This window comes from Nothoprocta perdicaria, unplaced genomic scaffold, assembly GCF_003342845.1.
Source record: "Nothoprocta perdicaria isolate Ctin4 unplaced genomic scaffold, notPer1 scaffold_63, whole genome shotgun sequence".
NCBI lineage: Eukaryota > Metazoa > Chordata > Aves > Tinamiformes > Tinamidae > Nothoprocta > Nothoprocta perdicaria.
Genome location: NW_020455899.1, coordinates 2184810 through 2199630, shown reverse-complemented (window position 1 = coordinate 2199630; position 14821 = coordinate 2184810). Strand labels below are relative to the sequence as shown.

Here is a 14821-nt window from a genome sequence, read left to right as displayed (position 1 = left end):
CCTTAGGAAAAAAACACAGCCTCTCTTAAATATCCCTTCTGTAAAACAACCACTCAATGATTTGATTGTGAGGCAACTTTCATGGTACTGAAAGAGATACCAAACCCAGTGGAGGAAAACAGTTTACAGAATTCCCACAATACTTGAGTGAGGAGAAGACAGGGAGCTTAGTCCTCCCAGGAGAAGGGCAGGAATTCTATTCAGGAAAAAGGTGCAGGAAATGAGTGAGGGTTCATTGTTTGCAGTGCACAGGGGACTAAGGGACTATTGGTTCCTAGCTCATTTTTGTTGGTTTGACTTTTTTTTTTGTTTTTTGTTTTATTGYTGTATGGAGGTAGAAGAAGAGAGTAAATCCATTCTGTAATATTCAGATTCCTCTCCTAAAATTTCTCAAAGAGAGAAAGCATCCTGTCCTCCTCCATACCTTTTATTTTACGTAAGTAAGAAATCAACAAAGAAACAACAAATGTAATATGAAAAGAGGATGAGGACACACACACAAAAAAAAAACCATGGTAATATTCTACATAAAGTGAAATGCTTAATGGTAGTTTCTCTTAGAGGAAAGCAGGAATCATCTGATATGGGACACATATCTGCACACCCTTTTCAGCAACATTGCTGCAATCATCTAGCTCTCCAGCAGAACTTAAAGTAACATGCTGTATTGTTCTCTTTGCAAAACAAACTGCCTTTTTTTTGTATCTTAAGGGTCACCAGAATGGCAAAAAGTCAAGCTCTACAGTATGCAAGGCAGCAGGCTTGCTCAACAGCTTTGAGATGCCTTCTTTGGCTGGGTCTGATGGAAGCCATATAACTAGCAGTTAGCATTATTTTCCCCCCGTGTTTTCAGAAAAAGGCTGAAATTATGCCAGGCAGTTACAAATGAAAATCCTGAGTAGGAAGTCTGATCCCCAGAAAAATGGAACTCCCAAGTTTTATCTGAGAAATAATGATATTACAGTGGCATAATTCAAAAGCATACCAATAAAATGTTGAGGTTTTCTGGAGGTTATAAAGCATTTGCATGCCTCTGTGCTGCTCAGTTATTCCTACAATCAGGCATCACCTGGAAGTCATTTCATAACAGCATTAGCACTGCTACTGTGGATAACAATCCCATTTCCCTGAGGGCATCCATAGCATTGCCACAGAGTTCACCACGAACTGAAGACTCCTTTCCAGTATCCACACTAAAAATTCAGCTTTGAAATATATGTATGTATGTCATTGATCTACATCTGTCACCAAGTGAGTATTCAATATACCAATCCAGGTTTAGAAAAAAGAATTTAGTCATCTAGTCTGAAAAGCTTAGATAAATTGAAAATAARCGACCATTAAAGAAACAAGTTAACACGCTAGCAGATGCCACACTTAGATTTCTTGGTGCTGACACAGGGAAACGGCAGGAAAAACATCAGCGCATGTAAATAGGAAGGACAAAGCGCTGCAGGTGGAAGAAGCCTCAATTAAAACCCTGCTTATGACACACAGCGCCGGAGAGGAGGATTTATGAGGAAGCTAATGGCTGACCCGGCTTGTCTAAACACCTCTGAGACAAGGCAGCTCTTGCTGGGCTCCGGTTTATGGGAGCACTCCCACGGCGTGGGAGAGCTCCCACTGAGGCCCTGCACACACGTGTGCCAGCTGGGCAGGTGGCTTAATGCTCCTTCTGCTTCCCTCCAGTGTCGTGTCCATACAGGGTGTCGAGAGGAAGACCTGCAGTGAGGCCAATCAAGGACAGGCCATTCAGAGGCCGTGCAGCAAAGTATCAGGTTTAACTTTGGGGAGCTTCCATTGCCTGCCAAGCACTATAGAAAACAAGCTAAGCACAAAATGGGACCGGCAAAGCTTAACAGGAAACTGCAAACATTAACACTGCAGCTCTGCAAAGATGCCCATCAGCCTGAAGGTCTAGGAAGCAGCACATAGGGCCCCAGTCACTAGTGAGAACTGCAGGGTCAGGGCTGTAGAGCTAATTCTTTACCTGTTTTAAGAGTGAAACACCTCAGCGTGCCCTCCAGGATCACGCTGTGCTGACCCTTAACCCTTACATTGCAATAATCAGGTAAAGGAAAGATAAACAAAGCGCTCTTCCCCAGTCAGCTAAYTGCAGTGTGAGGCTGCCACCCATCACCACAAGACGTGGGATACTGGTAATCAGCAAGCCAGCTGTCCTAAGCAAATGGCAAGCAATGTAAAAGGCCTGAAGATAGTCGTAAGGAAYTACCTTCCTCTGAGGATAAAAGAGCAGTGTGTCCAATGTAAAGAGCAMACTGAGTGACTGCTGAATCTACTGAACAGAAGAGCCAGTCTACAGTCAGAAAGAACTGAATTGCTCTTGTATTCTCTAGTGTGTGCAATACATTAGCCCACATCCCGRCTGTTTGGAAATTAGATTCCTTCCTTCCTGATCTCAACACTGATTTCCCTTTATGCTAAGTCATGTGCAAACTAAAAATGAGAAAGAAGGCTTTGGTTCTGTACCCTCACCACACTTTCACAGCAAATTCTTGGCTAATACATTATAAATGTGTTTTATGTGCATTATATTATACATTATAATTATTATTGATGTACACTATAAATGTATTATAGACGTTTAAAGTGAATGCAGCAGAAAGTGGTGTAAAATGCTGGCACATCACGAGCTAGCCGCAGTCTCCAAGGTGGAAGAAAAAGAGTCACTAAAACTTCCCTGAATTTTTCTGACAGAGATATGGGACTCTGAGCCCTGCTATTTGTTTCCTGGCAGTTGCAGCATTCCCATTTCCCCCCGACACAGTGACCATACAGGGTGCAGCTKCTGTGCTGGGTACTTACATTCATGCTGTTCGTAGGGCGGATATGAAAGTCTTACAGAGATCAGGATGAAGAAGATAAAAAGAGGCCAAGCGACTTCGATGAGCAGCTGAAACTGGAAACAATAAAGACAAGGTATTAATATGTCATAGCTAAAAAATGGGACAAAACCGAGATTCCAGTACAATCCACTTTCAAGGCAGGAGGGATTCTGCGAGTGCTGTGTCACATCCTCTTGCCCATGCACTTCCATGACCAAGAAGTCTGAGCAAGTTCACACGCTGCTAAGAATTACAGAGTGCTTCTTTGTAATATGTGCAAATTTTAGGACTAATTTGGATGTGGYTGAGAAAAGTTATCTGGGGGTTCACTTCAGCCTGTTGTATGGAAGGGAAATCATTTCTAATATATCTTCCCAGCAATTTTGTGAATTTTTGGCCTCATTTTGGACATATGTGTAAAGTATTTGCACCCCATCATCCTTATGTTAAACCACTGTAATTCTGCACTAGCTAAGACGATGAAAATTGTGCCAGGGCACAGCTATGCATTTTTTTTTTTTTTTTATTTCACTGCTGTGGAAGTATTGTATTAAGGTTAAGCTTACACCTAATTACTGCTTTGTGCTAATGTATGTATTTTCTCAAAGGCTGGTACCCACTGGTCTGGATTCTTACAGACCTGTATAGTGAGTGCCAGGTAATGATATAAAGAATTCTGTTACCTAGAGAGACTAGAGAAAGATACAAGAAAGGACTATTATTAAGTAGAGGGTGTTATTTATACAGGCAGCTAAAGCACAGGGGAATTCACTGAGATGCCCTAAATCCCACAGAAGCCTGTGGGAACAGTGTTGCAGCCTCGAGCTGCTGGGTCTCAGGCTGAGCCTTTGAGCTCCAGCAGATATTCCCTCTCCTCTCTCCTCCCAAAAGTGTTGCCTAAACATACGTAATGTCTATCTATAGGAAGGAAAAAAAAAAAACAGGAATGAAACCTAAGTGTTTTCTTGGTCAAGTTAAGTGAAATAACCCAGCTTTTTAAACTTTTTTTTTTTTTTCCTAGAAAACACTGCCTTCTCTAGTAAAATGCCTATGCCATTCTCCTAAGCCAATGGGATAGGACCCGCACCCTGCTTCAGGACATAATCCTTCTAAATAATGTGTTAAACTAGTAGCAGCTAAATGAGGTTCTTGACATCCAGCATAGGGTTCTATACACAAACTTGCAGCAGCAACTTCAGGTGACCCAGGATAATATCACACAGTAAAAAAATGGTATGTGAAAGCAAACATCACTTGATCCAGCAAAGAAAAACATTCAGGATGCAACCTTAGACAGCCTTGAGGGTTGACATACAGTAGAAGAGTAACTGGATCCAAAAGGGGCAAAATCTGGGCATCAGTCTCACAGGCACTTCTGATAACAGCCACTGGGTAGGACACCACAGAGATGCCTCAGTTATGTCCGACCTCTGCTTGTGCAACAAGCAGCCCAGCAGCGGGCACGTGGGGCTCCTAACTAAGACGACCTGCTTCCTTCATCACCGTGTTGAACTGGGATCTGGCTGCCAAGGGACAGCAACCCCACAGCACGGGACGCTGCCTGCACCTTCCCGTCCCAGGATCCCGGAGCTGCTGGTCCAGGGTGATGCCCAAGCAGCCCTGCTGGTGAACCTGGCCACCTGCACGCACTGCTCCTCTGCTGCATGCACAACCACATAGCTATGCACAAGCACCGGGCGTCTTTCCCAGACCAGCAGGCTAGGGGAGGACAGGTAGAGTTTGCAGTGGCCACGTTGCAAGCCTACRGCGGGTGCATTACGGCTCTGATTCCTTATTCATGGAGATGCACCCTGGCTGCTGCTGCTGAAACCAGGGCTTGCACAGGGTCAAACTCAGTGCGTCAGTGAAGTTCTGTGCCTGGACTCCTCAGCCAACCCTTGGTTCTGTTCAACGAGAAATGAATCCTCTTCCTTYCCTAAAGTTCAGTAAGTTCCTTCCCCTACTGCTTCCTGACCATCACTTGACAGCCATTACACCAGGGCTTTTCAGCCACTGTCGCCTTTGCAGAGGATCCTGTGATACTACAAGCAGAMGAATGAGCCTCACCACAGTTCATACTAACTAGATACTATAGACCAGATCCCCTCACCTGCTGCTTTACCCTGCAAATACCAGACCATCCTGGTAAGCAGCAACATGAACCTTCAGAACATGGACTGCTCTGTTGTGCCCATCAGGAATTCAAGCAGGAACCTGCCATTGGCATACGGTGGCACTTGGCTCCTAATAAACTGCTCGTAATTTTGCTCAGGCTAGTCCCTGAAGCACGCTCAACTTAAACCAGCTGGCTGACGACGCAGGATACCATTAGATGTTGAGATCCTCACTGTGTCAACAGGAAATCTGTTGAGCAAGAACTAACCTATCTACCAGCCCCATCTCGCTGCCAACCACCCTCCCCAGCTTCACCGTCCAGGTGCCGCGCAGGGAGCCACRAGCAGCCCCTGCCTGATCTTCACCTCCACGCTGAGGTGGAGGGAGAGGCAGTGAATGAGGGCAACTCAGTCTGAACACAGCATTTCTACACAACTCCCACCCACGAGCATGATTTTCTTTCCCTTCTTTCCCCCCGTTCTCTCCTTCCCCCCACTCCAGAATAGTGGCTAAATACATTTGTGCTGTTGGAAGCAATTTGTTGCTCAAGTTGCACACGTCAGGCTGAGCTTTGAACCTAGTTTTCGCAATGTGGCTCAAGCTCACAGCAGCTGAGGAGAGGGTTCAGCGGGAAGCAAAGCCCACAGTTCTCCTGAGAAAAGGAAAAAGGACTAGGCAATTTCTAGACGACATCCTCAACAGGTACAGATGGCACCTAGCTGAGGGACAYTGGTCTCCAAAGAGCAAGGCAAATCAATGAATGTCATTGCAGCATGGCAAGAAGAGATATCCCACTATTTCCATGACATTTTTTCTTAAATGGCCTTCCTTTCCTGATATTCCAGATGAAGTCCAAATTGGAGCCACTAATAAGAAAAACCATGGAGACATAAAACACACAAATAAATACAAAGAGAGGCTGTCTTGAGATTTCCATTGTGACTTGACTGRTAGTTTTTGTATATAATGGATCATTAGCACTTTCTTTCATACCTTATGGGCTACTTGATGGGAAACTTATACTGAAGCTGCCAGAAAGTACCAAGAAATAGATAAACAGATCCAAGAACATGACAAAATACAAGCCAGAGGGTGTTCCGCACTGACAGATGCACTCTGCCCATTGCTTTTCTTTGGGCTTTGCCAAATGATGTGAATGCACCTCTGTTACCAGCCTACCAGCTACTAGCCTACAGTTAACTTTCACAAAACATTCTAGGCTAGAGCCATCCCACTTCAACCAGCTTTCAGGCCTGATGCACTGCTTTGAGAAAGCCTAGGGCAGAAGAGACTGGCTTTGCCTTTAAGAACTTAAATTACTTAGCTGAGAACTGTCTACATTTTCAGGAGCCGTGGCCAGTTTTGGGACTTTTCCCAGCTCCACTGCAGCCTGGGTAAAATCCAGCTCTGGATTCACTGGACACAAGTCCTACGAGCCCCAGACATTCGAGCAAAGGCTTTAGGGCCTCGTCCACCCTCTCCACGGTGAACATGATAGCCACCTCCACCTTGTGACCAAGTGTCCGAAACAGCGCGGGCCCGGCCAGCTGGCAGAAGCCCTGACATTTGCAGGGTTCAGAAAGCTTATCGGACAGACAGCTTTCCACTCACCACCTCGGTAACTCATGTTCCCTTCGCATTCCCTCCTCATGCCTCCCCAAGGTCAGATCTAACTGGGCTGCTCCTCTGCACGAGCCCATGCCCCTCATCCACCACAGCCATCCCCAAAGACCAGAGGGGAATGGCACGTTCTGCCTGGCTTTAGCTGTCTACTGCAGTAATAGTACCCTGAAAGGTGTCTTTCATGCAAAAAGAAATGAAATCCCCAGTATTTTAATGTGTTGTCCTCATGCTCACAGGTTCACATTGCATACTGCCTGTCACAGCTGGGTATGCTCCATAGTGGTAATGGATGTTGAGGCTAGAGCTGGATCTAACCAGATCRCACTGTGGCAGGAAAACATCAGTGACGTGGACCTGTGTCCCCGCGAATGCTAGAACATGTCTCATGTCAGTCACTTCAGCCATACCTCCTCTTGTAAAGTTGCACAACAGGCTTGGGTTTCTCTCCCTGATTAAAGAGGCTGAAAATGCTTGCTCCAACAGATGTCCCAACACCGCTGGCGTTAGGAAACGGCCAGGTCTCCTTACTGCTAACRCGGCTTGCAGCAGCTGGGAAGCTACAGCAGCTTGCAGCAGCTCTGCAAAGGGACAGGGCTTCCCGAGCAGCGGCATTCCACAGCCCTGCAGGAGCCGGGAACACCTCCGAGCCCTCTGCCTGTCATCCCACCCACCTCTCTGCAGGGCCTGCATCAGCTCCTTCCATAGACAGGGGAGACCAGATGTTCTCCCAGGCACCGCGGGATGCAAGACGTGAAGATACAGGGCCTTTTCCCTGTTCTTCTTCATGATTAAGTCAAAACTTTGACCAAACAAACAGAATATGCCACTAGATAATACTTACAGTCTGTCTTCTTCTGTAGGTGAAGTTCTTCCACAGCAGCAGCCCCAGCTGTGTCCAGAAAGCCATCTTTCTTCACCAGCTCCTCGCAGCTCCCTTTGTGCAGCAGCAGTGGCAGCACACAGCAGGGACACTGTGGCTGGGCATTAACTGCGGGACAAAAGTTGGAGGGGAAAAAAACAGCTGCGTTAGGACTGAAAGAAAAAGAAGATGTGAGAGGTAGAGCCTGCCCTCAACGCAACAATCCCGCTGCCTTCCTGACCCCAAAAATACAAGAGCAAAAACAACCCAGAAGAAAACGAACAAACAAAACCCATAGGCTTTGAAAGCTGATACGGAGGCCATCTGACTGAGGCTGAATCACACAATTCACCCCATTATTTTTTTAAAGTTTATTTTTGTATCTGCTTTTACAAGAGTGAAAAACCTGTTGCCAAATTAGGAATGACATAATTTTGAAGTCGAGTCAGCATCACTGTAGTGGGAGAAAATATTATGCACTTAACAAGGGAGGGACAAATGCTCATCTGCTTGAAGGCAGGTGACTAATGCCCTGCAGCCATTCATATTTGGATAAAGTGGACGGAAAATTGCTGTAGAGTCAGTGTCATGTCTTRGAGCCACTTGGCCTCCAAAGTTGTCGTGACCAGGGTGCATTCGGCCTCCTGCTTGTAAAAGCAGGAGAAAGCATAAAGGATTGAAAAGCATACTACATACATACATACATATACATACATACATAGCCACTCCTGATATGTATGGTATAAGCTTGGGTACACATACACTTCCAGGAAGGCTCACTTCAGGGAAAAGATCTGAATTCAGAGTAGATTACTTAAATTTCATTAAATCCCATTTTTTTCCACAATTAATCTGGTATAGCTTGATCCACTTTTGAGTTTAAGCCACTTCAGATTAAGAGCATTTTTGTTCTGAATAGCAATGTCTACTCAGGAATTTAACTAATCCACACTGAATTAATTCTGATTTATGCTCCCGAATACTCTCTGTTGGCAGCTCAGTGTTAACAGGACAGCTAACTGGTCCAAGGAAACGAAGAGTCCCTTTAACATCTGTCAAACTGGGAACACACATGCTTTTGATTCTAGTGTCCCACATACCACTATCCTAGTCCTGTGATTCAGAATTGCATGCCTGATTGCAGACTGCATTGAAAACATTTCCAAAATTCAAGAGCTAGGTACGTAGGATTTATTCAGGAAATGCTCTGACTAGACCAACAATACATTAAGACTAGATAATTTTAAAAGGCAATTCTGGATGTAAGCTTTGAGTTAATGAATATTCACAGCACAAACCTTTAATTCTTTTCCACAACTAAATTCCATTACTACAATGTTCTTGCAGATTAACATTATTGTTCTATAATATAGGTTTCATTTACCCAAAAAAAAAAAAAAATCCTTAATGACTAACAAACACAAGTAGAGCCATTATGCCAAGTTCCATAGATAATTATACTATAGTATCATAACAGGACAACAGCTTCTTAATGTCAATGTAGAGAAGCAAAGACAACAGCAGACTACATAATTAATGTATTAATAAAAAACCTACAAGCCTCGTGTCTGTGCAAAGGCAGCTGAGCACATAGGCTCATTACTCCTGACAGGCACTTCTAGACCTCAGTGAAGTGACCTCAGCCTGAAGATGCTCCTCTTCAGAGGTGGACATCTGATGTTACAGGAGTGCCCCTGTTTTCTCAAGCTGGAGCACCCTGGCACKAAGACGTTCCAGCCGCAAGCACATCTGGCAGACAGCAAATCCCCAGACATCCTGAAAGCCGGGCACTTGGCAGACCAGCAGCACGTCCCCGTACAAGGCACATCCATGTTCTTCAACGACAATGTCAAAGGACAAACTCCACTTCTGAGGACTTTGCACACGCACTTGCAGAGCTCATGCGCACTGACTCGTTATGGGGGGCTGCAATATCTCTTCTGCTTATCAGGATTAAATTTTTTAAGTTGTTACCAACATATTGTCTAGTGAAGAATCTGAGCAGGGATTGTTTCCACCCTGTCTTTGGTCTCCTCCAACCACTCAAACCTGGTTTAGGTCACCTGGCAACATCTCCTTTATGAGACCCAAAAAGTAACTTGGATCATTACTCATTGCACCTGAATTGAAGAGACATTGATGCTCTGTAACCAATACCTTGGTGGAAAAATCCTTCATAAAACACCAGGTGAATGGTTCATCTCAAGTCCTGCCTGCAAGGATACTAGCTTGTCTGCTCTGCCCTGCTCACCACAACACCCCAAGAAGAGCATAAGCCTTCATCCCAGAGAGTCCACCCCTGCAGCCATAAGAGAAGTTAAGCACATAGGAATGAATGGGGCCCTTGCAATCACAGGTAACTGTGGAGTGGATATGAATTTCAGAAGGCTGCTCAGAGCACCCATCCTCTACCCCATCACCATCCCAATACTGCCCATAACTCTGCAACAAGGTAATTCTCAGTCCTTTCCAACCTTTAGAGCAAAGATCCAAACCTGCAAATGTAAAGTGATACAGGAAGAGAGCAGACAGGATTGCAGGGAAGAGTAAGAGACTTTAGGCATTCTCAAGAGAAATATACCCAAATCTGTTGTTTTAATATGCTACCCAGAGGCACTATAAAATTCAGAAAAGTCCAGGATGTTTGTGCCCTGTCACAGGGCAGCTGGTTCAACTGGTTCTGCTCCAGATTTTGGGCCCACAGTTGTAGATGGTCGCCAGGATCCAAAATACAGCCTTTTTTTATAGAGGTTGTAAGGTTCATACTGCCCTAGCACTTTGTAGGAAGATAAAAGCACATATCTGATTACTTATCACACCTCAGCTGATGAGTGGAAACCTGTGGAACCAGGAAGACTTGGTTGTGATTATTTGCCTGGATTCCAGCTTCCCRGAGTTCAGCTAAACCTCAGGGAACAGAGCAAACGTGCTGGCCTTCAGATAGTATCAGCTTGTCTGGACACAAGTTCCAAACCAAGCAAAGACACTGACCTGCAAGGAGCGTGCCTGAAGACCATAAAGTTTGGCCCAGAGAGTTCATATGTTGACACCACTAGTTAAGTCCTCGCCTTAAGCAGGACCTGCTTATTGCAGTATGGACAGGGCAAAAGGAGCACAAACTTGAGCACTTCTTACACCATGCTGTGTTCAGATATGCATCCTGCCTCACTGTCTTTCTGTTTGGAGCACAAGCTTACTAAATCCACTTGAACCTTTACTAAGGCCCTGCAGGATCTCGATGCAGGTGGATTAGACCCTTTCAGTTGCTCCTCTGGCTCTCAGGAGGCGAGAATTACAAACCACAGCCACAGAAAACTGCTGAACAGACCGAGTGCTCTTTGCTCAGTCGTTGTTGAAGGCTATCTCTGTTACCATTTTAGCCCAGTCCAAGAAGTTCAACACAGTTTGAAATCGAACTTGCCGTTTAGCACTGCAGGGCCAAAACCCACAAAGATCAGCCAGTTGCCTATGCAACATTTTTCATGTCACCTAAATAAAATTTTGTGAGCCAAGGGTACATCACAGTGATCAGCCCTGACACCCAAAACCATGTAAAGCAGCACCACTGCCAATTCCTTCAACAAAATAAGCTGCATGAATTTGCCACTGTAGAACAAATTTTCCTGTTATGTAAAAAAACTGCAGAAGAGACTGGAGATTTATACCAGACCTGACATTTTACATTGTGTCATCTTGCTTTTCTTCCGTAAAAATAGGAACAATTCCCTCTGCTGTAGCAAATGGGGCAGGCGAGTTGTGGGGAGGCCTTGGCTATACACAACCTTTTTCATTGTGTGAGCACTGCAAGTTTTCTTACAGGTCTACACACAGCAGTTTTAAGTCTCCAGTGAGACTTAACTGGAGACGTAACTACTGCTCTTGCTGACCAGAAATCTAATTCTGTCCAGTTTTGCTTCAAAGTCTCCACCTCTTTATCAACATGTGCAGCACAGCTGCATACTTAGACCACATGGAACATGCTTGGGGGAGACTCAGATTGCAGATAGCTTAAGAATTACACCTGGCAGCTGTCTACCATACCATACCATACTACCTCTAACTGTCACCTTAACACTGATAATAAACAGGAGCCATTAGAAAAGGCTAACTGGCAAATGAAGCAAGTAATGGGTGGCTGGAGTTAGGTCATGAATCCAGGTATATCTCATGCAACACGTAGATATTGCACACGGTTTGAGGGCAGTGAGCATTCAACTGACCAAAAAGCTCAGGTACAGTAAGGATCAAGAGGCAATTTGATATGTAGCAGTCTGTTACATGGTGGAGATCCAGCATGCCAAGGTCCCTCCATGCTCTACCCAACACGCCACTTAAAACTTGTGCAGCCGTAGCATGCTGATTCCTAAGATTGTTTCAAGTTTTCTGAATCCCCTGCACTAAAAGAAAAGAAAAAAAAAAAAACAAGAAGATTCTCAGATCTTACTTAAAGCCTCCTTCTATCTCTTAACTGGGGTCAGGCTTGCCCTTGCAATCACGGAGGACGTTTAGCCTGCAGAATCAGTGGACATGAGAGGATACACAGAAGGAACATAGCAGGTTGTGTGACTTTYGATTTGGCTCAAAGGCACCTGCTTTCCTTTAAAAATAGTTTTTTAATAGCAGGTCAAGACCTTCTTTACTGGCTGAAACCAGCAGCCACAGTGTCCTTTGGCACCATCAAAGCACAGGGTCCATGCGGAAGAGAAAGCACATGGGTCATAAAGACTGTCTTTGCAGAGGCTTCCCTGCATTTAACATTTCCCCCTCTTGCCAAAATCCCACATGGGATCCGGAGATACACAGCTGCAATTCCATCTGAAAGCAATCCAGAAAGTCATTCTTAAGAGAGACAGACAAGCCTCGCRAGTGCTGACAGTGAAACGCACACTTTGACAAATCTTTTCTTAATAGATCAGTGCTTCACCATTACATGGAAGTAAAATGGTTGCTGAAAGTCTCCTAGCCAATACGCCAGGAATGTCCAGACCCAACCCATCTTAAATACAAAATTTTGTATTTTTACAGCTGTAAAATTTAAGAGAAAAATGCTGGAGTGGCACAGGATCAATTCCCCACCCCCACTCCTGGTGTCTGTACTAAGCAAACACACAACAGCCTTCAAAAGCAGCTTTCTGCAAACAATGCAGCTGTTTGCCTTCTTTTGGGGGCAAAAAAACCTTTCCCCTAGAGAAGAAATCACTATTTAGACAGGGAACAAAGTAAATTTATCAAACCTATGTGACTGGAACCTTTCAGTATTCCAGCAAGCGGCTGCAGAGCTTTCATCTCTAGCACTAACTTAATCCAGCCCTGGTCAACAGAGCTAAAACTGCTAGTAGCTGGTGGAGCTTCAGTGGCCTCCRTGAAGTCTGTGCAGTGGCCTCTGTCCAGCTCTGTTGGACAAATTTCCACATCACAAAAATCTCCATCTCTGGCAGCTGTCCACACCGCGAGCAGCCACAGAGCACATCAGCCCAGAGGTGGTGTCCTTATGAGGACAGAAATGTTATTTCCAGGGCATGGCACAGGTCTGCAGTCCTTGGGCCAGTGCTGTTCCTGCCCTAAGAGCGGACGCAGACTCCTGCAGTAAATATTCAGCCTCAGATGAAAAGCTGTACGTCTGCCTGTCTCCAATAGCCTCTGGATACGCATATATCAAATCAAATCAGAGCCTCTCCCTGAAAGAAAAGGAACAAGTGAAGCAAGAACTCTGGGTTTGAGCGGAAACACAGTCCTCTTCGGAAACACTGAGGAATATCTTATCATTTCATTTCCTCTGGGCAGTATCAGGCTGCGCTTTACGGAGCAAACAGTATCACGAGCCATGTCAGCTCTGCAAAGCCCAGGTCCAAGGACGCAGTCCCACACGCTCCGCATGCCATCAGGTGAGAGCTGGCCCCCTTCAGAGCTGTGAGCAGTGGGGCAGGAGCCCCTGCATCAAGAATTGACAATTTGACTCACAAAAAACAAAGACATCAGGAAACTGTTAGCTTGGATGGGCATTTGGGGAATGGAGGTGCAGATGAGTAGGTCGAGAGTTGCAGATTGCCCAAACCAGGGTCTGGTGTCTTGGCCACTTCCCTGCAGGACACCCAAATCTTACCTCCTGGTTTCCTCCAGCATTTTCCTCTGAAAGGGAAAAGTCCTGTGTATCAACACAAATTCAGTGAGACTAAAGGAAGTGGAAAAAATAGCTTTAATCCCAATTCTGTTGGTATTAGGCTACATAATGAGCAGCTGAGAACAACAAAAACAACAGCAACAAAAATGTTATTTATCCTGCTTGCAAGAGATCTAACTAGAGCAGAAAAGTCAATGCATAAAGAAGGAAGAGTATAYGGCTATTCTGTGGTCAAAACAACTCATGTAAAGCCTTCCAAACAGGAACAAACTTTGAACATTCACATCTCTAACCAGCTTTCAGGATGTCAAAGAACTTCATCAAATCTACTTAAGCTCTAGAAAAGAGGGAAAAACACTCAAATATGATACTTCAAGAATGAAATTGACTTTGTTCTTTAAAAATCACCTTTTTAACGTGACAAGCCTGAAGCACTTACAGAAAGATGGTATGTTAAAGCATTAGCAGAATACAAAGTTGAAGCAACTCACCTGAGGCCACAAGCAAAGCTAAAGGGGAGATGAGAATATAACAAACAGATCTCAAATGTATCTGTCTCCGGGTTTAGACACTGTTAGACTCTGTAGCAATCACGGGTAGAGCAATGCAGGATCAGCAGTGGAAAGATGAGCTTTGAACCCACAGCTGGACACCTGGGACACACGATCATTATCAGTTGAGTGACACAGACACTAAAATGAAGTCTTTTGTAATCCCTGCCATGGCTTCCGTATCTCAGATTTGCCAAATAAATGTATCAGACAGCAAGTTTCCTATTACATATAAAAACGCAGTCAACAGGAAGTGCTTCTCCCTTCAAAATTCACCCAGATTGAGCCACATGCGTTACGTGGACTCCCTTTTGTTCACAGAGAGCTGCTGGGTTAGCAGGCAAGAATCTAATTAGGACAACTACGGCTTGGGTGGTAATATTTGGCAATATCTTCTATTAGTTCACATCAATATACACACGCTGACTGCCTGGCCACAGGACTGGTAATAAGCAAGCCCAGGTCTTGCTTTCCAGTGCTCACTAATAAAAAGCAACAGGGTCATGTGTCTGCCTTCTAAATAATATATGACAGAAGCACTTTTTAAGTGTCTGTAGACCGGAGGAAAGATACAGCTTCACGCTGTTAACAAAATTCTTTGACTCACAGTTTCCCTCCTCGAGGACGATGTCAAGTTTTCTAAGAGTTCTCAGTGCGTCTTGGCAAAATATCAGGAAACCAATTAAACATTCCCAAGGAATTCCGC

General features: G+C 44.8%; 1 protein-coding gene across 2 annotated transcripts in view; it reads right to left on the bottom strand.

Moving 5' to 3' along the window:
• Nucleotides 1-14117, bottom strand: part of ABCA1 (ATP binding cassette subfamily A member 1) — a 72514-nt gene extending 58397 nt beyond the window's left edge. For both annotated transcript variants that reach the window (XM_026049921.1, XM_026049922.1), the window contains exons 1-3: nucleotides 14056-14117; nucleotides 7426-7572; nucleotides 2827-2920 (exon numbers count right to left, since the gene is read on the bottom strand). In XM_026049921.1, the coding sequence (XP_025905706.1) occupies nucleotides 2827-2920; nucleotides 7426-7491 (160 nt within the window). In that variant the 5' untranslated portion in view covers nucleotides 7492-7572; nucleotides 14056-14117. The remainder of the gene's footprint in view (nucleotides 1-2826; nucleotides 2921-7425; nucleotides 7573-14055) is intronic.
• Nucleotides 14118-14821: the final 704 nt, after the last annotated feature.